General features: G+C 44.7%; 2 protein-coding genes across 2 annotated transcripts; both read right to left on the bottom strand.

The window, feature by feature from the left end:
* Window positions 1-8,933: 8,933 nt before the first annotated feature.
* Window positions 8,934-10,641, bottom strand: LOC127316559 (UPF0481 protein At3g47200-like). Its single transcript, XM_051346987.2, has one exon. The coding sequence runs from the start codon at window positions 10,639-10,641 to the stop codon at window positions 9,016-9,018; it is 1,626 nt and encodes a 541-aa protein (XP_051202947.1). The 3' UTR covers window positions 8,934-9,015.
* Window positions 10,642-10,733: 92 nt separating this feature from the next.
* Window positions 10,734-15,503, bottom strand: LOC127316558 (glycine--tRNA ligase, mitochondrial 1). Its single transcript, XM_051346986.1, has 9 exons — window positions 14,964-15,503; window positions 13,822-14,204; window positions 13,622-13,739; window positions 12,725-12,919; window positions 12,391-12,615; window positions 12,214-12,273; window positions 11,897-11,977; window positions 11,394-11,799; window positions 10,734-11,305 (listed from the first exon to the last, which is right to left on the bottom strand). Exons 1-9 carry the CDS (start codon window positions 15,486-15,488, stop codon window positions 11,070-11,072), a joined length of 2,229 nt encoding a protein of 742 aa, XP_051202946.1. The 5' UTR covers window positions 15,489-15,503; the 3' UTR covers window positions 10,734-11,069.
* Window positions 15,504-20,307: the final 4,804 nt, after the last annotated feature.

The raw sequence follows: 20,307 nt of genomic DNA, 5'->3' as shown, positions 1-20,307 counted from the left end.
ATCCAATAAAATCCAAGAAGATTCAGCTTTGTGCATATAATACACACCATCAATAGCCTGAGTATACTAGTTGAGTAAGACATTTCTAAACATCAGACTGAGATGTGTAGTATATACACCACATAAGATAGGTTTATATCGTGATACTTAGCACGAGTATCTGGGATTCTGCTATTTGTCTCAACCTTTACCTTAATTGCACAATTGCAGTGAGATAAACTTGAAACAAAGTGGTCTAGGATAGTTAAGGTTAACCTAATTTTCTTTGGAACTTCTAACTTAGCTTCCATTTTATTGAGGACTACTTCACATGCTATCTCCAGATTCTAGTATAGCTACTCTAAACTCCTAACTATTAGAGCTTAGTTCCTATATTTCCAAGTGTTTCTATCCTAAGACTATGGTTATGATGTGCTTGGCACACTTCCCATAGTTTTGGAACACAAATCTTGCTCTATTGTTTCGCGTCTAACTTCTTATCAAACTCCTCCTAAGTACTTATGATGTTCTAGTCCATCATATAACGATTCTTAGGTGAATCATATATGATTTCTATCTCTACCATGTAAGTAGACATATATTATTCCTATCTCTTTCTTACCTCCCATGGTTGACGCATCATGGTCTATACTACCTAATATAACTCATAGTTATTACTTACTATCAATTGTTTCACATGTTTGGATAATTTACTTACTCATTACTTAAATTGTCTACATCTTCTATTAGGATATCTTAATTATCTGTATCACTTGATACTACTCCTATTATAGGTCTGGATAACTTCTATTTATTCATGACAGGTGTTGGTACACATCTTCCAATAGGATATCTTCCTTATGGTTGTATCCTCTCTTTGGACTACCATGTATCGTATACCAACTATGATCTACTCATCGATTGTTTTAAGGACTTATTGATGTGCTACATGTTTGGGATTAGCTAACTTTACTTAGTAAAGATAGATAAAAAGGTTGACTCAAGTGTGTCAGGATTATTCTCAAGTGAATATCCATTTCAAGTCATAAGAAGATTTGGTTTAACTAAGACAACTTCCTATAGACACTACCAATCCTATAGGTCTCCTTTAAAGGATTTTAATCCTAAGGTCAAAGCATTTGCTCTGATACCAACTGTGGTGACCTGACATACCACTGCATGGTGTAGTATGCAAGTCTGATATAACACCAATGAAACACTGTTCCACTAGTATTATATCGCTCAGAGTGGTACAACAGAAACATATGCGGGTCCAAGGCATGTCTATAGAATTATAACATTGACTCTGTTACATAAGATCATCACAGCCTCCTACTTTACAATGAGGTAAAACTGCAAATAACTCCAGAAGAACGACTCGTAGTCTAGTCTTATCACGAACTCTATTTGTAGAGTATTTATCTAGCTATAGAGGCTATGAATAGATTCTAGCTAAATAGGAGCTAGGTTTAGGAAGCTAGTTCCCTTCTATGGCTAAACTAGGTTTTCTCCCTTGTTGGATGTGGTATCTGACTCATCTGACAGGGTCCTGTCTCTTGAAGTAGTTGTTGACTCCTCGGTCTTCAAGTTGTACTGTAGATCCTCCTTTGTGGCCTCCATATCTAAGCAGGGGATTTAAGAGTGGGATGAGTACGAGCGTACTCAACAAGTTCATTATAGGAAAGAGGTGTTTAATGCACTAGCTACAGCATTAGACCAGAAAGTCTAATACCAATGCAGGTTTTCATAACCATTTCTTCAAAAGGTTGCTTTTATTCAGAAGAACTATGTCCGTCAGCCTTCACCGGTTTACTAGAACTTCATGGAGCTCCTTTCCGGCCGCGTTCGCAGTTCCTTATCCCGGAACAGGGAGTGACAGGTCACAGTTCTTTACACTCTGCAGAGGTGTGTTGCTTTACCCATAAGAGATCTTATCCTTGGTGCCAACCGGGTGATCTTCCCGTCCACACTTCCTATGGTGTGAGGCCCGGTATAAGGTCATAGCCAATCATATTCCTCCGCTACCTCGCACACCCACCCTTTGTTGCAAACCCCGACCCTAGGTCCTCGCCGGTCCCATTATTCCCGTAATTTCAGGGTGGACCCCGACCACGACGACAGTGCTGGGCTCTACCATACACTCCTTCGCCGGCAGCTGCAACCCATCATAGACCGCATTACCGTGGGGAATTAGAGTGGGATCCCCACCCTCCGGTTGTTCCGCAAGACACAACTGCTACGGCAAGCAATGCTTTACCGTGGGGAATTAGAGTGGGATCCCCACCCTCCGGTTGTTCCGCCAGATACAACTGCTACGGTAAGCGCATCCGTTGATGTACAAGAAGTGGAAATACGATTGACTAGTCCGTCCCATTCCAGATCTTATGGTTAACACGGGTATTACGGCACAAGAATCACTGGCGACATTTGTTGTTTAATCCTAGATGGATATAAACCCTTGCAATGGAACCTCCACCATATCAACACAATCCATGGTTCCATTGCCCACCACATAGTCATATTCATAGTTATGAAAATAGTGGTTTTGGTTTTTATGCAATAGTGATAATCATAGTACTTTGCAAGTAATTTGATAGAAATACTCAAATGACATGAGCAAGTGATGAACTTGCCTTTCTTGGCTGCAAGATTATGCAGACAAGGTCTTCGATGCGTAATAACTCCAAATTCTGAAATAACATCATCGTCCGGTAAGGACGATGTTTAAAAGATTGGCAAGGATGCAATAATGCATAAGTATGAGATGCAATCGTTCTAAGCGTGACCTAACCCCGATGATTTAGGATCAGTGAGTTGTAATGATTGGTTTAGGGTGTGTTGCACTGTTAGAGTGATTCACATACCAGGTTCTTATTAGGAATTGGTTGCTTGTTATCATAAACAGGTGTGGTAATAAATCATAATAATAATACTAATAGCACATAACGATGACATTTGGTATAATCCTAACATGTAATGAATAGTGGTTGGTTTTAACGCTATATGGCATGGTTAATGATTAATTATTATATACTTCAAAAGAATAACTTTTGAAGAACATGTTCTTTAATAAAGAACAAGTATGATAATTAGGGTTGTGGGGTTCTATGGTTTACTATGGTTTCAACTAGCTTCTGGAGTAAGTAGTAGATGGATCACAACCTAGTTGGATTTATCAACACCTAGGGCTTGTATAGTGTTAGTGAAGCATGAGTACCTTAGGAATTTAATTGCGTATGGGGGCTATCAAGGTTGGTATACCTTCTTTGTACTAGCTAGCTAGGGTTTATATGTCCTATAAGGCAGGGTTGATGATGATCCTTTGTTTACTTCAAAAGAATAACTTTTGAAGAACATACTTCTTAAATAATAAGAAGTATAACAATTAAGGTTGAGGTTGTCTTGTATTAGATATTGGATTTCTAAGTAGAGAATGGTTGGTTCCTAAATAGGATGGTTCATAAGTATCTCACACTAGTAGGGTTTAGTGGAACAGAGTTATGTAAAGTAAAATAGTAGGTATGGTTGCTATTAAGGTTTATCACAATGGTGTGATGCTAAATATGGATAAATAATGATGATGGCTTTGGGTAATAGGGTCTAGGGTTTTCACTTGGTTAACCCCATTTGATTAGTTAGGTCTAATGATGATGAACACATGGGATACCCATATATTAGTGATAGGTCTTCTACATTTTATGTGGCAAGGCAAGTATTTAGTTGCTACTATGTATCTATGATAACTAATGAAGTGACATGATCACATGTTACTTGGGGTTTAGGTTTGGAAGCAATTTAGGGTTCACATGTAATAATGAAGCTAGGTGTCCCAATTGAATTAGGGTTTTAGGTTTCCCATGAAATGATGAATTCCTGTTTTTCTACCATATGGAACTAGGTTTTTCTAGTTACCCTATAATTCTTGGATTAATAACTTCAATAAGGAAATTGAAGTTATTAATAACTTAGAAATAAAATAATGTTGGGTTTGGCATTTTATTATTTTTAAATGAATTAATAATTAGGGTAATTACTAATCAGGGTTTTTAATCCTTCTAATGAGGATTTAATAAAACAATAAAAAAATTAGTTTTAAAGTTTTCTTTATTTATTTACTGGTTTCAATTTAATTTTTTAAAGTTTTCCTTATTTATTGAATTTAATTGAATTTAGAATTAATAAATAAGGCTTAAATAACAAGTATTAAATAATTAAATTTTTATTAGAAATAAAAATTTCATTTTATATTTTTATTGGATAGAGTTTACTTTTCTAAGAATTTTGATAACTCATTTGTATTTTTCTGAGTTAATATGAATTTTGTAGATTTATTTGAAGTTTCAGTAAAAATTGAAATTGAAAATAAACAAGAATAATTAAAGCTACCGCCCTAATCCTACCCCTCAGTCACGGACAGGTGGGGTCTGGCTGAGTCAGCTACCTCGTTGGCAGTTGACTGGGTCAAACCAGTGTTTGGACCCCACTGCCACCTCACCTCGCCGGTCAACTCGCCGTCGGCGAGTCAAACGACGACGGCGACGCCGATTTTTGGCCTCCCGAGACGCGCCAGTAGCACTTTCCGGACCTCTACAACTCGCTGAGTCCGATGGTGTGGTTCGTTGCTCGATTAGATCACCGGAGCATCGCCGGCAAGCATGGCCGCGGTGGTTCTATTCCGGCCAAGTAGCTCTAGGTAGCTACAGACCACGGATTGATGCAATTTAAGTATCCATAGAAGCGCAAGCTCACCGTGGTCTCGTCGAGATGGTCAACGAGGTTGGGGAAGGTTGGGATCGATGGCGATTGAGGAATCTCCGGCGAACCTGAGAAGAAAGGAACTTCAAAATTCGCCCACCTCTTAGCTCCCCGAGATGCTCTGCTCCACCAGGTTGCTATACTCGTCGAGGCGCACCTCCTCGACCTCACCGTTGGGCTTGAGACGGCCTCAATCGGCGGCGAGCCGAGATGGCCGGAGAGCTAGGGTTTCGGGATGGGGAGGAATTGGGGCAAAACGAAAGAAAATTGAGGGCTCCCGCGCTACTTGTATGACTTCAGGCGTGTGCTGGCGTTCAACATCGTCGGCGGCGACGCGGGACGTGGCCCTGGGCGTCGCGGTGGCGAGCACCTGGGCGTCCAGAGAGGAGGACGAAGACGAGGACGTCTTCCTCGTGTTTATCCTCGCGAAGAGGTACGAGGGCTGGGGTTGGGCTGGTTCTGGCGATGGACTGGGCCGTGTTGGTGGGCTTGTGCTGGGCTGCTCCATGGGCTGCTCGGCCAGGTAAGGTTTTTTTCTCCCCTTTATTTCTGTTTCTTTTCTGTTTTATGTTTCCTATTTAAATTCAAATTTGAATTCAATACTGTTTGTAATAATTCAACTATGTTGATTCAATCAAGATTTGGTTTACTGACTATTGTATTACTATTCTATTTGAATTCATATTTTATATTGGATTAGTTGTATATATGTGAACTTTACTCAGAATAGCAATTAGACATGAATTGATATTTTCACTTAATTTTCCTTCTTGTTATTGATTCCATTCACTTTAGAAACATAAGAGTTGATATCTTCTTCTCCAGGTATTTCTGAAATTGTGATTATTTCTTAGTTCCTATTTGAGAACTTAATCACTTTCATGTTATTTCATGTGAGCAACCTTTTATTATAGTTTTGTAGATTTGATGGTATCCCATATTAAATTAGCAATTGTGTTATGATCTATTAACACTTTGAACTATCTAGAGTAGATATTACTCTCCTCAAGGTTGGGTCTTAATTATATAGGTAAGTAGTTGATAATCACCCTTATGGTCTTATTTATAAGATGTATCACAAGGGGTTTTCTCAGGTTTAATAAGTGAAGCATAAGATTTCATTAATATGCCATACCAGGGTTCTAATGATATTTACATAATGGCCATGGGTTTGATTCTCAATTATGGTCTAGGTTTATATTGTAATCTCCATAGTGATACAATAGTTAGGGTTGAGATTTAATTCTGAGTTGTAGAGATGAGATGACACCATATTGCATGTGCTAGAGTTTAATCTCCCCTAACCATGATAAGGTGGTGGTTTACTTAACATTTTATGTTCTCCTCTAGTTACTATGATATTGAGAATTAGTTTTATCTTCTACCAATTGGCTTCTATTGTTAACCTCAATTTATCATTTAAGTAACTACATTGGTTATGGTTCTTCTTATAGTTAACTTTGGTCACATGGATGTATGGTTTCTCACTACATAAAGTATAGTGTTTAACTTTAAGGTGCTCTTGGGTTCCTTAATTTAGGAAATATAGATATGGTAGGATTCTAATTGTGATCACCAAGTGGTTCACAAGTAAAGGTTGGGATATAAGTCTAGGGTTGCTTACTAATGATCTCCCCATAATTTTATGTGGTGAATGATATCTACTTATCCTATTAGGGTTTATCTTATCCTCACATATCTCAAGAACATGATCATGGTTAGACATGATCAACTTGTTCTTGATATCAATTCCTCAAGTTCTTGGATTTTATGATCATCACTCAATTTATAATGATCATGGTTTAGCTTCCTAAGGTATCTCTCCTGAGTTAGGTTTCTCACTTCTAAGATCAAGTATTGTCTTGATCAACTAGGGTATAATATCTCTCTTATAGTTTCTTGGGTGGACATGGTTATGGTTGTCTCAATAGATTATATCCCAGGAGAATACCTGAGATAATTACTTAGAGTTATTCTCAAGATATGATGATATAATCATCCCGATGATTGGTTAATTATCTCCCTAAGGTTCAAGTGTTGCCTCAACTACTTATCTGTAGCTCCATAGCTTGATCCCACTCATATAAGAATAGTTATTCTAGGGTTTAGGGTGTACTCACAAGATCTCACTATGTATGAAAGGTTAAGTCTTTACCTAGATGACTTAGTTGAGTTAGTCTCTACTTTCTTTTACCAATTCATGGATATAGTCTTGTTCCATTTGATATTAGGTTATCCCATCATTTCAAAGTGAAATGGTTTAGGTCCTAATACTTTAGTTCAAGAATTGTCCTTGATTCTTAATTAGGTAAAGCTAGGATTGATATGAATGCTCTCTCTCATTTGGGAAAGACTTCAATACTATCCTAGGGTTCCTCTTGAGGATGATGTTGTGATCATATGGATATTTATATCCAAGGTTTGCCTCTAGGTTTGATGTATAATAATATGGAATAGAGAAAGAGATGTATTCCTTGGTTGGATCTCCTTGTCTTGTTTCCAAGGATGAAGTGAAACGAATACCATGAGGTTCATGGTAGGATCAAGGATTAGTTTAAGACATGGAGAAGATAAGTTAGGAATAGTTACTCCAATTATTGTTACTTGATTTCCAATTAAATGGATGTTCATATGTTGTGGCAAGGATTACCATATTATAATCTTTTATAAGATCAAGCAATTGATCATTGAGTAAAGTATTGTTGTGTTGATTATTAGTTCCATTTGATCTAACCCCTTAGATCAAATCATCTCTACCCAAAACAATGTTTTAACCAAAGTCACATTGAGGTTTATAGCGCTTGACTTGATGAGCTACTTCAATTCCACCAAGATCAAGTGAAACTTCAGTTACTGTGACTGTTTTACTTTAAAGCGCGAAAATTCCCCAGATTTTCTATGCATGAATGCAATGCACACATCTGTTTCCTCTATTTTTGTAACCCCAATACCTGGGATATTACAGTTCCTCAGCTTAAATCATTCTATGATTGTTTACAATTCTGTCATCTATTTGACATGAGGGCTAGAGGGTGGTCTGGTATGAAAGCTAAGTATTATTGTAAACATCCAAATATAAAAAATGTTGTTTTTTGTTGTTAATTATTTTTGTAAATATGTTACTAATTTGGTGTAAAGATATTTATGGCATGGAAACTGACTATTTGTAAACACCCCAAAAAATTGTTTTTTGCTCCTAGTTTGTTGTTGTAAACATATTGGTTATTTTGTTGTAATCGTTTGTCATTTTAGTAAATATAGTTTTTGATTTTTGTTGTCAACTAATCTGTAATAAATAAAATGTTGTTAACCACTTTTGCATTGCTACAAACACATGTTTTTTTTGTTGTAAATGGACTGGCCCTGGACTGCGGGTTGATTTTCAGAAAACCTGAGGGGGTAAATGCAAACATTGGCGTGGCTGTTTGTGGACGCCGGATCGCGATCCGATGGCGGGGAGAGCAACCGATTTTCTGGCCCCAGATCGGGCGACCGAGGGCTAGCATTGCCCTATATTTAACTACGAAAAATATCTAAAACACCGCACCCCAAGTAATGAAGGTAGCGTGGTAAACAACATGAACTTTGCAGGAGTTCAAACTGAAGAGAAACCAAATGTAAATACCGACGGTTTACATCTACCCTCCCCCTCCGCGTAGTCGCAGCGACTGTCGTGGAAAGAATCGCATCACGGATCGGATGCCTTGATCGTAGAGGAAGCTGACAAGGTGCCCTCCAAGCGAGGTGATAGCGCTTTGCGCCAATGCTAAGTTGGTCAAGAGTGTGTGGCGGTGTGGCATGTTTTCAAGTTAGCCGTGGAAGGGACATCATGGTCCATGTTGTGACCAGGATAGTTGGTGTCGAGGTAGCCGCATGCGAAGCCACCGAGCACAGGGAAGCGTAATGAAGTCGTGGGCGCAAGGGTGCCCTGAAGATGAAGATTGTGCGTGTGACAGAGACTGGGACTCAATCCAGACAATCATCAAGGAGGGTGCCGATGGTAATTTAAGCCGATGTGGTAAAAAAATGTCGTAGATGAGCCACCGTCAAATCAGGCTTGTCATGTCCATAGATACGTTGAGGACCAAGGAAAACGTTTGAGATACAAGGCTCGAAACATGGTTGTATGATTGCATAATCAGCTCAAACTCATGTCCATAGATACGTTGAGATACAAGGCTCGAAACATGGTTGTATGATCGCATAATCACTCGTAATAGTATTCGTACAACCGATTGTCTACGAGGTGAAGTGTGCCCGTTGCATGCAACGATGCTAGCTTTAATGGTGGTAATACGGCAGCACGGTGTAGACGGTCTGCACGATGGTGAGAACGAGCAGGAGCACGGCGGCGGCGGCGGACATGCTCGTCCACGGGTTGCTGAAGTAGTCGTGCGCGAGCACGGCGCGGTGCCGATTCCAGCTGCGTCCGCAGTACTCCCTGACGTCGCGGAACATGTCGGCGTAGCAGTTATTGGCGACGCCCGGCGTGCCGGCGCCGGCCCCGCCGCAGAGCTCGCCGAGGTGCGCGTAGAAGGCGGCCGTCTCCTCGTCCCCCTTCACGAACACCCCGGCGCGCTGCAGGATCTGCACGTCGCGGCGCCCGTGCGCGGCCACGGAGGCCATGAGCACCACGTAGCTCATGAGCCGCTGCAGCTCCCACCGGCCGCGGCTCTGCTCGTACGCGAGCAGGTTGGCGAACACGGGGCGGTTGGTGTAGCTCTCGACGGCGGGGATCTCGAGCACGCCGTCGCGGGCGCGGAAGGTGACGTCGACGAGGCTCCGGGGGGACTTCTTGGCCCGGAAGGTGACCCCGGCGTCCTCCAGCTCCGACGCCGATGGGAGCAGCCACGGCAGGCGCTCGTCCATCGGCTTCGCCAGCCACTCGTCGAACGCCTCTTCCTCGTTGGCCTTGCGGTTATCTCCGTTGCCGCCGGCGGGCTCCTCGGATGGGAGGAACCAGTGGTAGTGGAGGTGCAGCAGGTGGAGGGTCTCGCCGTCGGGTGGTCGCGCCGTGGCGGCGTTTTGTGGTGTCTCGACGGTGAGGTACTTGGCGAGGAGGGTGGTGAGCGCGATGTGGTCGCGGCCGTGGGTGGCGACGGCGTAGAGGCTCTCTAGGACGAAGAACGGGAGCTGGTTCTCGAGGAGGAAGAGGTCGCTGTAGACGTTCTGCATGGCCCAGGCGGCGTCGATGAGCGCGTCGGCGGCGCCGTCCTCGCCCTTGAGGAAGAACTCGAGGATGAAGCAGCCGTCGAGGAGGAGCATCTCGGCGAATTCACGTGCCGGGAGCGACACGGGCTCGGCGTACCGGCGGCGCGCGCTGGGCTCGAGGGCCTGCGCGGCGCGTGCGTAGGAGGCGAGCGGCGCGTCGCCTCGATGGAGGAGGTCGCGGAGGTAGCGCCATTTGTGCTCCTCCATGGCGCTGAGGCGGGCGGCGCCACGGTGGAATGGCCCGATGGAGACCATCTGCGGCTCGTAGAGGTGGCGGTTGCGGTGGCGCATGGGCCCGGACACCCGGAAGATGGTGAAGGGCTCGCTCTCGTGTGGCTTCCCTGGGAGCACGTCCAGGCGGCGCTGCATGCTCGCTGCCATCTTATTGGCCTCACCATCCTCCTGCTCGTCGCCGACACAGACCGAGGAAGCGCCGCTTCCTTCCAGCCGGCGCTGCATGGACACGGACATCTCATCTGCATCTGCGCCATTGTAGTCATGGACTACACTCTCCTGGGGACCTATGCCCCCGTTGCCAGGAATGACGGTGGTGCACTCGCCGGACTCATCATCATGGTGCGCCGCAGCAAGCAGAGGCTGGGCTGCGTTATCCATTTGTGGACTGCGGAGCACCCGTCGCCCGAAGCTGTTTCTGACGGCAATGGCAAAGTCCATGCACCACGCAGTGTTAAACATGCATCCCAGGTAGTTGAGGAGAACCGGAGCCACCTTACACGACTTGCAAACACGGGTTTGTGAGAAAAAATATTTGACTCTTCACAGCAGACGCCAGAAGTAGGTGAAAGGTTGAAAATTCAATAGCTTTGTTACAACTTTTAAACTTAATCCTTAAGAAAGCCTACAGAGATGTTTGCAACTGAGAGAAGTAAATGATCCATGATGTCTCTTTTACTATGATAAAACATTCCCAAAATGTATAGGTAAGATCTTGACAAGCGGTGCAGCAATGTAGCATGTAAGAAAGCAGAACTCTGCCTTGCAAATTGCATCAACGCCAGTATTGACTCAACTTAGGGCAACTGGAATATAGAAGTTCACCCTGTTCAGTCAACTGAACAACTTTGGTAATCTGTCTGGTGATGGTTCAAACTGTGACAGGATAATCACTCCTGATCATCTTGGGGACCGAGATGGCTGGGATACTTAAATTCAACATCGGTCCAGGTGCTTTGGCCCTCCGTCAGCTGTTTCACCACGGATGCCACCTCATTGATGCCCACCCTGACCTGCTGCTTGCTGTCCCTCTCTCGGATTGTCACCTCCGTTGCAGAATCAACCGTTACCGCGAAAGGAACACCGATCTCGTCTGTCCTTGCATACCTCCTGCCAATAGAAATACCTGCAGAAAGCAAATAATAATGTGTTTCTGGAGTTAGCACAATACCATCCCATAATATTTAGACACTGTTCTGTTTGATATCACATACCAGCCGTGTCAATAATGTGTGATATGCCTGCAGCTGTTAATTCTTTAGCAAGCACTTTGGCAGCAGCATCGAGCTCCGGAAGCTTTACCAGCGGGAACACAGTGCACTTGATAGGAGCCACGATAGGAGGGAACCGGAACACATTGAGCTGTTCCTCTTCGGACTTGCTAGGCCTCGTGTAGAACGAATGTTCAAACAAACAATAGATTATCCTCCCTATGCCAAATGAAGGTTCCACAACTGAAGGGGTAAAGACTCGCTGGTGCTCCATCTTCTTCTCCATACTGATCGATACCATTTTCTTGGTAATCACCACGTCCTTCCCAAGAGTGCATACTTGGAAGTTTGTCTCCCCCTTAGATTCCAATGCAGCTTTCATATCCATTGCTTCCTTCTCACTCATAGCCTATGAGTCCAAGAATAAAGTCAGCGACAAAGTTTCTGCTTCAGTTGACATGATAAACTTGCCAAAAAAAGTAAAGACGGAGCACAAGATGTGTTACCTCCAATGCTTCAAGCACCATCTTCTGATTGCCCTTGAAAGCAAGCCCTAGGTCTTTCTTTGAGGGCACTATAACAAGTTTCTGTAGTAGCAACAACAAGTGCACGCAAAAATACAAACACATTAATGCCAAAGTCGACCTATCATGTCATCAAACCATGGTTCTTGAACAGGATTTCGCAAGTAATATACTTCAAGATAGAAAAGAAAACATAACTAGCTGCAAACATTATTCATTGAACAAACATTATTCATTGAATACATTTATTAATAATTCCTGTAAAAATACTGAAGAACCAAATCCAATGGATAACTCACCTCAACTTCTTTAGGCTTTAAAAACCTTTCGTGGGCAACAAGTGTAACACCACTTTTCTCCTATGAAACAGCAAGATCAATATTAGCTTAAATAAGCAACTTGAATTCCAATCGCAACACATCAGAAGGACTAAAACTACTGTCTGCAAAACTATTCATGGGATGTGATATGCTTACGGAGTGAGCTTTTAAATCATATGCAGATCTGTCTGCGATGCCTACACACTCTATCCATCCATAAGAGCACTCGATCTCTGCATCCCAGCAGTCAGCAGCATAGTGAGCCATCTCATTAGGTAGATGCTGCCTGAAGCGCAATCTGCTCTTATCAATTCCCAAACGAGTCAGGAAAAGGTAGACCCTTCCAATAAAGTAACCAAGTGTCTCGTTATTAACAGTTCCCTGTAAGATACAATCATACAAGTTTAAAAAATGAAAGTGAACCACCACCAATGCAACCAGATGAAGAAAAAGGACTGGACAATGAGAAAAATAGACATCATGTTCCAACCTTTGAAACTGCATCTGCAAGCTTCAGTAACTTGGCTGACTCCCCTGAGAGTTGCAGATCTCTCGGGAACATCAAAAACTCCAAATCAGCAACATCGGCAAATTTGGGATGTGATTTGTCCTCAGGATCTACAAAGTGCTCAATCTCAGCCAATGTGAATTCACGCACTCGTAAGAGACCTTGACGTGGAGAGATCTGATTGTGAAGCAGTAAAAATAGTTAGATAAAAAGAACTTTTTCCGAGTAACTGTTACAAGCCAATTAACTCATCTCTGAAATTTGAATGCTTCTTAGAATCATAGTGCGCCAAATTTATGTTTAGGATGTTAGCAAGTCTATATTTCCCCAAGCAAGTCTGAATGAAACAGGAACTTCATACAGATGGAATAGCAACACATGCTTTAAATCAAGATGTTCATGCAGGTATTCAAACCTATCACATGAAGTGCAATGGAAATATAGAGGACTGCAACTTATTTTTAGCAACATGAGGATCACCCATCATTCATTCAAAATCATGTTGCACAAAAATTTATAATACCAGCAGAAGTAAAGTGTTTAACAGCACCCTAATACATTCTCTATATTAAAAAGGTCTAGAAGTATCTTTCATCTTATTTTTGCAACATTAAGATCGCCTATAATTTATTCAGAATCATGTTCATAAATATTAAGAAAACAGTAGTCCAGGACAACAGGACAATGCATCCCATGAATAGTCTAGATTGAACATCTGATTAAATTCAGGAAGCAAACGTAATGTGCTGAATCATCACATAAAGTACAACAAGTTACTGAACCATACTGCAGTTACAAATATGCAAAGTATGTTACAAGCGAAATGACAGGTACCAACAACCCAATGAATGCCTAGAAGAATAGTGATATAAAACAGACCTCGTTACGGAATGCTTGACCGATTTGAGCTGCTGCAAAGGGGAGCTTTTGTCCATTGTAGTTGTACAAGTCCTTGAAGTTGACAAAAATACCTTGTGCAGTCTCTGGTCTCATATACCTGTGTGTTTACACAAACTTGAGCGTGTTTGGACAATCAACACAAAAAAACATGATTAGGTGGTGACTGCTAATGTTCTTACCCCACACTAAGACCAGCAGGGCCAATAGATGTCTGGAACATAAGGTTGAATGGGTAGGGAGCAGAGAGTGGGTTTTTTGTATCAGGGGCAACAATGCCATATTCCTTGATCTTTGCACCGAGTTGCTCTGGAGAGAGGTCATCTAGTACAGCAAGGACATGCTTAAACTCAGCAGCCGCCTCAGGGGACAAGGTGAGATCTTTCTCAAGCTTGTCCTTGCAGAAATCTTTCAAGAGGTGATCAGCGCGGTAGCATGTGCCTGTCTTCTCATCCTTAACCATGAGGTCAGTAAACTTCTCGACATGACCTGATGCCTTCAAGACAACCTCAGGGGTGACGCAGGGGCAGTCAACCTCCAGCATGTTCTCCTCCAAAACAAAATGCTGCAAAGCAAGAGATTGATTAGAACCGTCCCAAAGAAAAATGAAAGAGATGAGGCATCTAATACAGCTCTATGAAAAATATTATCTGGCCCAGCTAATATCCAAAACAGGAATTAATTAAAGAGCATAAGTACAAACTAGCAAATCAAATTCTTGAACACCATCATTTTCTAACACTGGGAACGAATAAAAAATGTTGTCGTCTTTGAACTCCTAAATGGGAATGAAAATCAAGATTAAACTCGTAACATTGTGCACCAAAATAAAAAATAGTTGGTCATCCACATTTGCCAAGTAAACTGCAAATTGCCACATCGCAATTCCAGTACTAGTCAGAAAGAAAATGCACGGAACTGTGTTCTTTGCTCGATATATCCAGATCCCAGATGCAAGTTGTAAATCGAGTCAATAGCACCTAGTAACGGTGTTCTTTGCTCGATATATCCAGATCCCAGATTCAAGTTCTATATCGAATCAATAGCACCTACTATGGTGGAAAGCAAAGAAAGTGGGCGGTCACTAAAACAAAAGCAATTTCCTACACATGAAGTCAGGCACCAATGGGGGAACAATAATTCTGCTTGAGGGCCACATAACCCACAGTGCAAGCAGTACATCAGCACTACTATTATATTAGTTGATACAAATTTTACCCGGAAAGAAGGTTCAAACCCCCGGACTCTGCATCAAGCGCGGCCATCTAAACCATAAAACTAAATCGCAGCATCAGTAGATGGGCACGCGGCCTCACGCACTCACCTGCCTCCAGAAAGCGAGAATGTTGGACTTGACGGCGCACCCGGGCGGCCCGTAGTCGTAGAGGCCGGCGACGCCGCGGTAGATCTTGAAGGACGGTATGTAGAAGAGCTTGCGCTCGAGGGTGTTGGCCACCGCCTGGCGAAACTCCTCGCGCGCGCCGCCGCCGCCGCCGCTGGACCCGACGGCGGCCTGCAGCCTGCGCGCGGCCGCGCCGGCCTCTATCTTGAGCGCCTTGAGGGCCTCGACCGCCGCGTCCACGCCGGTCTTGACGCCGGCGGCCTTGAGCGACCGCACGGCCTCGGCCTGCGCGTCCACGGCCGCCTGCCTCTCCGCCAGCGCCCGGCGGAGCGCGTCCTCCGAGGGTGCTGCCCCGGCCATGGATGAGGAGGAGAGGGAGAGAGTCGAGGTGAGGGAGCGGCGGCGCGCGGCGGCGGCGAGGGGTGGCGATGCTAGGGTTCTGCTGGGTTTAGGGGCTCGGGAGAGGGAGGAGGCGATAAGCTGGGGGCGGAATCGCATAAACACCATCGACAGCGGATGCGAGAACCTGGTGGTTGTGCGTTCCCGTCCTCGTGGTTTGGACTTATTACCGCTTGGTGGGGAGAGGCCCACTCCAGGGACTGGCTGGCAGTGTCTCGCGTGTGGATATTTAGATATTGGAGGGCTGTTTGTGAAAGAGTGGCATAGTGTTAGGATGTGATCTGGACCATTGGAGTGGTGGGATCGGACGGTGAGAAACTGCAGCACGGGGATAATGCCGATGGGGGTCGCCGTTGCCTTCGCCGGGAATGAAAATGACCGGGACTGGTGGGCAAACGGGATCAGATCTGATTCCAATCCCATCCAATATTTTTGAGAGTGACTAAAGCTAACCTCCTCCTCGATGAGATGATGCTATTAAATCTTGGGAAATTATACACACGCGCACGCACTTCACGTGCGGCGGTACATCACGATTAGCGAAACGGTCATCGCGCCCTATAGAAAACCGCATGTCGTGTAACCCCACCACCGACTCTGGTACTTCACCTCTTGTTTATCCCGGAGTTGGTCCTCACCACACAATCCCCATCTCTCTCTCTTACTTACCCCGGGAAGCTGCGCCGCGCGAGCGGAGACATCAAGGACCGCCGCTACCGAGCGAAGAGGAACCGCGGCGCACGAATGGTTCTGCTCGTTCGCCGTCCTTGAGCCGTCGCCGATGAGCAAGGAGGAGGAGGCGTGACGCAGCGACGGCTCCACCGGGCCGCCGACAGTGAGGGAGGAGGAGGAGGCACAGCACACGGACGGCTCATCCATGTGGCCGTCCTCAAGCCGCCGCTGGCGTGGCAGAGGGACACCTCGCCAGGTCGCCGTCCTCAAGACGTCGACGAACACGCATCAGGGGTGGCCGCCCCCGACGAGGAAGCCACAGGCGAGCGGCAGGGAAGTTGTCTCTGACGAGCTCGCGGGAGGGAGCAAGATGCAGGCGAGCACCTGAGGCATGCAGGCGAGGAGGAGGCGCTCGTTGGCCAGGCAGGGAGGTACCCAGCAAGCACGCATTGAGGAGGGCGCGCTGAGCACGGATCATTGAGGGCATCCTCTGGAAAGTGCGGGGGGAGCTCGCCGACGACAATGTGTGGAGGCTGCGGCCACCGAGCAGACGGAGGGCAAGCACGAGATGATAAGTCCGGCAGTCGACGCATCTTTTCCCTCTACAGCTCAATCAATCGGCTCTTTTTTTCTCTCTTTGAGTCTTGATTTCCATTGAGTTACTTATGCCGCTTTTGCATGTGAACTATCCGGTGACTTTTTCGCGGTTGCATGTCTGCAGTTCTTGAAGTTTTGTTTGGAACAAATCACATTTAGCGAGCACAATTATATTGGCATCTAGGTGAGAGGGATTTTGGCAACTAGCTTTTGGAATTTGGTAGCTCGGCGGTAGCAATTTGGTAGCTAACCGCAAGGAATTGTGCAGCTAAGAGCAGTGATTTTTTGGGAGCTAGGGACAACGAATTTGGAAGCTATTGATATGCGTACAGCACGCGTCCGTTGAGAACCCCAAGAGGAAGGTGTGATGCGTACAGCGGTAAGTTTTCCCTCAGTATGAAACCAAGGTTTAATCGAACCAGTAGGAGCCAAGAAGCACGTTGAAGGTTGATGGCGCCGAGATTTAGTGCGGCGCAACACCAGGGATTCCGGCGCCAACGTGGAACCTGCACAACACAAACCAAGTACTTTGCCCCAACGAAACAGTGAGGTTGTCAATCTCACCGGCTTGCTGTAACAAAGGATTAGATGTATAGTGTGGATGATGATTGTTTGCAGAAAACAGTAGAACAATTGCAAGAGGATTGTATTTCAGATGTAAAGAATGGACCGGGGTCCACAGTTCACTAGTGGTGTCTCTCCCATAAGATAAATAGCATGTTGGGTGAACAAATTACAGTTGGGCAATTGACAAATAGAGAGGGCATGACCATGCACATACATGATATGATGAGTATTGTGAGATTTAATTGGGCATTACGACAAAGTACATAGACCGCTATCCAGCATGCATCTATGCCTAAAAAGTCCACCTTCAGGTTATCATCCGAACCCCTTCCAGTATTAAGTTGAAAACAACAGACAATTGCATTAAGTATGGTGCGTAATGTAATCAATAATTACATCCTCGGATATAACATCAATGTTTTATCCCTAGTGGCAACAGCATATCCATAATCTTAGAGGTTTCTCTCACTCCCCCAGATTCACGGAGACATGAACCCACTATCGAGCATAAATACTCCCTCTTGGAGTTACTAGCATCAACTTGGCCAGAACCTCTACTAATAACGGAGAGCATGCAAGATCATAAACAACACATAGATATAAATTGATAATCAACATAACATAGTATTCTCTATTCATCGGATCCCAACAAATACAACATATAGCATTACAGATAGATGATCTTGATCATGTTCGGCAGCTCACAAGATCCGACAATGAAGCATAATGAGGAGAAGACAACCATCTAGCTACTGCTATGGACCCATAGTCCAGGGGTGAACTACTCACTCATCACTCCGGAGGCGACCATGGCGGTGTAGAGTCCTCCGGGAGATGAATCCCCTCTCCGGCGAAGTGCGAGGCGATCTCTGAATCCCCGAGATGGGATTGGCGGCGGCGGCGTCTCGGAAGGTTTTCCGTATCGTGGCTCTCGATGCGGGGGTTTCGCGACAGAAGGCTATTTGTAGGCGGAAGGGCAGGTCAAGGGGCGTCACGAGGGGTCCAGGAGACAGGTCGGCGCGGCCAAGACCTGGGCCGCGCCGCCCTATCGTCTGGCCGCCTCGTGGCCCCACTTCGTTGACTCTCCGGTCTTCTGGAAGCTTCGTGTGAAAATAGGCCCCTGGGCGTTGATTTCGTCAAATTCCGAGAATATTTCCTTACTAGGATTTCTGAAACCAAAAACAGCAGAAAATAGCAACTGGCTCTTCGGCATCTCGTTAATAGGTTAGTTCCATAAAATGCATAAATATGATGTAAAGTATGCATAAAACATGTAGATATCATCAATAATGTGGCATGGAACATAAGAAATTATCGATAATTTCTTATGTTCCATGCCACATTATTGATGATATCTACATGTTTTATGCATACTTTATGTCATATTTATGCATTTTCCGGCACTAACCTATTAACGAGATGCCGAAGAGCCGTTTGTCAAGTTTTTTGTTTTTGGTTTCGTAAATCCTAGTAAGGAAATATTCTCGAATTGGACGAAATCAACGCCCGAGGGCCTATTTTCACACGAAGCTTCCGTATCACCGGAGAGTCGACGAAGTGGGGCCACGAGGCGGCGCCACGCCAGGCGGCGCGGCCCAAGCCCTGGCCGCGCCGACCTATTGTGTGGGCCCCTCGTGACGCCCCTTGACCTGCCCTTCCGCCTACAAATAGCCTTCGTCGCGAAACCCCCGATCGAGAGCCACGATACGGAAAACCTTCCAGACGCCGCCGCCGCCAATCCCATCTCGGGGATTCAGAGATCGCCTCCGGCACCCTGCCGGAGAGGGGATTCATCTCCCGGAGGACTCTACACCGCCATGGCCGCTCCGGAGTGATGAGTGAGTAGTCTACCCCCGGACTATGGGTCCATAGCGATAGCTAGATGGTTGTCTTCTCCTTATGTGCTTCATTGTCGGATCTTGTGAGCTGCCGAACATGATCAAGATCATCTATCTGTAATGCTATATGTTGTGTTTGTTGGGATCCGATGGATAGAGAATACTATGTTATGTTGATTATCAATCTATTATCTATGTGTTGTTTATGATCTTGCATGCTCTCCGTTATTAGTAGAGGCTCTGGCCAAGTTTTTACTCTTAACTCCAAGAGGGAGTATTTATGCTCGATAGTGGGTTCATGTCTCCGTGAACTGGGAGTGACAAACCTCTAAGGTTATGGATATACTGTTGCCACTAGGGATAAAACATTGATGCTATGTCCGAGGATGTAGTTATTGATTACATTACGCACCATACTTAATGCAATTGTCTCGTTGTTTGCAACTTAATACCGGAAGGGGTTCGGATGATAACCCGAAGGTGGACTTTTTAGGCATAGATGCATCTTTGGATAGCGGTCTATGTACTTTGTCGTAATGCCCAATTAAATCTCACAATACTCATCATATCATGTATGTGCATGGTCATGCCCTCTCTATTTGTCAATTGCCCAACTGTAATTTGTTCACCCAACATGCTATTTATCTTATGGGAGAGACACCTCTAGTGAACTGTGGACCCCGGTCCATTCTTTACATCTGAAATAGAATCTACTGCAATTGTTCTTTACTGTTCTCTACAAACAATCATCATCCACACTATACATCTAATCCTTTGTTACAGCAAGCCGGTGAGATTGACAACCTCACTGTTTCGTTGGGGCAAAGTACTTTGGTTGTGTTGTGCAGGTTCCACGTTGGCGCCGGAATCCCTGGTGTTGCGCCGCACTACATCTCGCCGCCATCAACCTTCAACGTGCTTCTTGGCTCCTACTGGTTCGATAAACCTTGGTTTTATACTGAGGGAAAACTTGCCGCTGTACGCATCACACCTTCCTCTTGGGGTTCCCAACGGACGCGTGTTGTACGCGTATCAAGCAGATTTTCTGGCGCCGTTGTCGGGGAGATCAAGACACGCTGCAAGGGGAGTCTCCACATCCCAATCTCTTTACTTTGTTTTTATCTTGCTTTATTTTATTTACTACTTTGTTTGCTGCACTAAATCAAAATACAAAAAAATTAGTTGCTAGTTTTTCTTTACTTGCTATCTTGTTTGCTATATCAAAAACACAAAAAAATTAGTTACTTGCATTT

This window comes from Lolium perenne, chromosome 7, assembly GCF_019359855.2.
Source record: "Lolium perenne isolate Kyuss_39 chromosome 7, Kyuss_2.0, whole genome shotgun sequence".
Classification (NCBI taxonomy): Eukaryota; Viridiplantae; Streptophyta; class Magnoliopsida; order Poales; family Poaceae; genus Lolium; species Lolium perenne.
The sequence above is the reverse complement of the archived record's forward strand: the minus strand, read 5'-3'. Positions and strand labels throughout refer to the sequence as shown.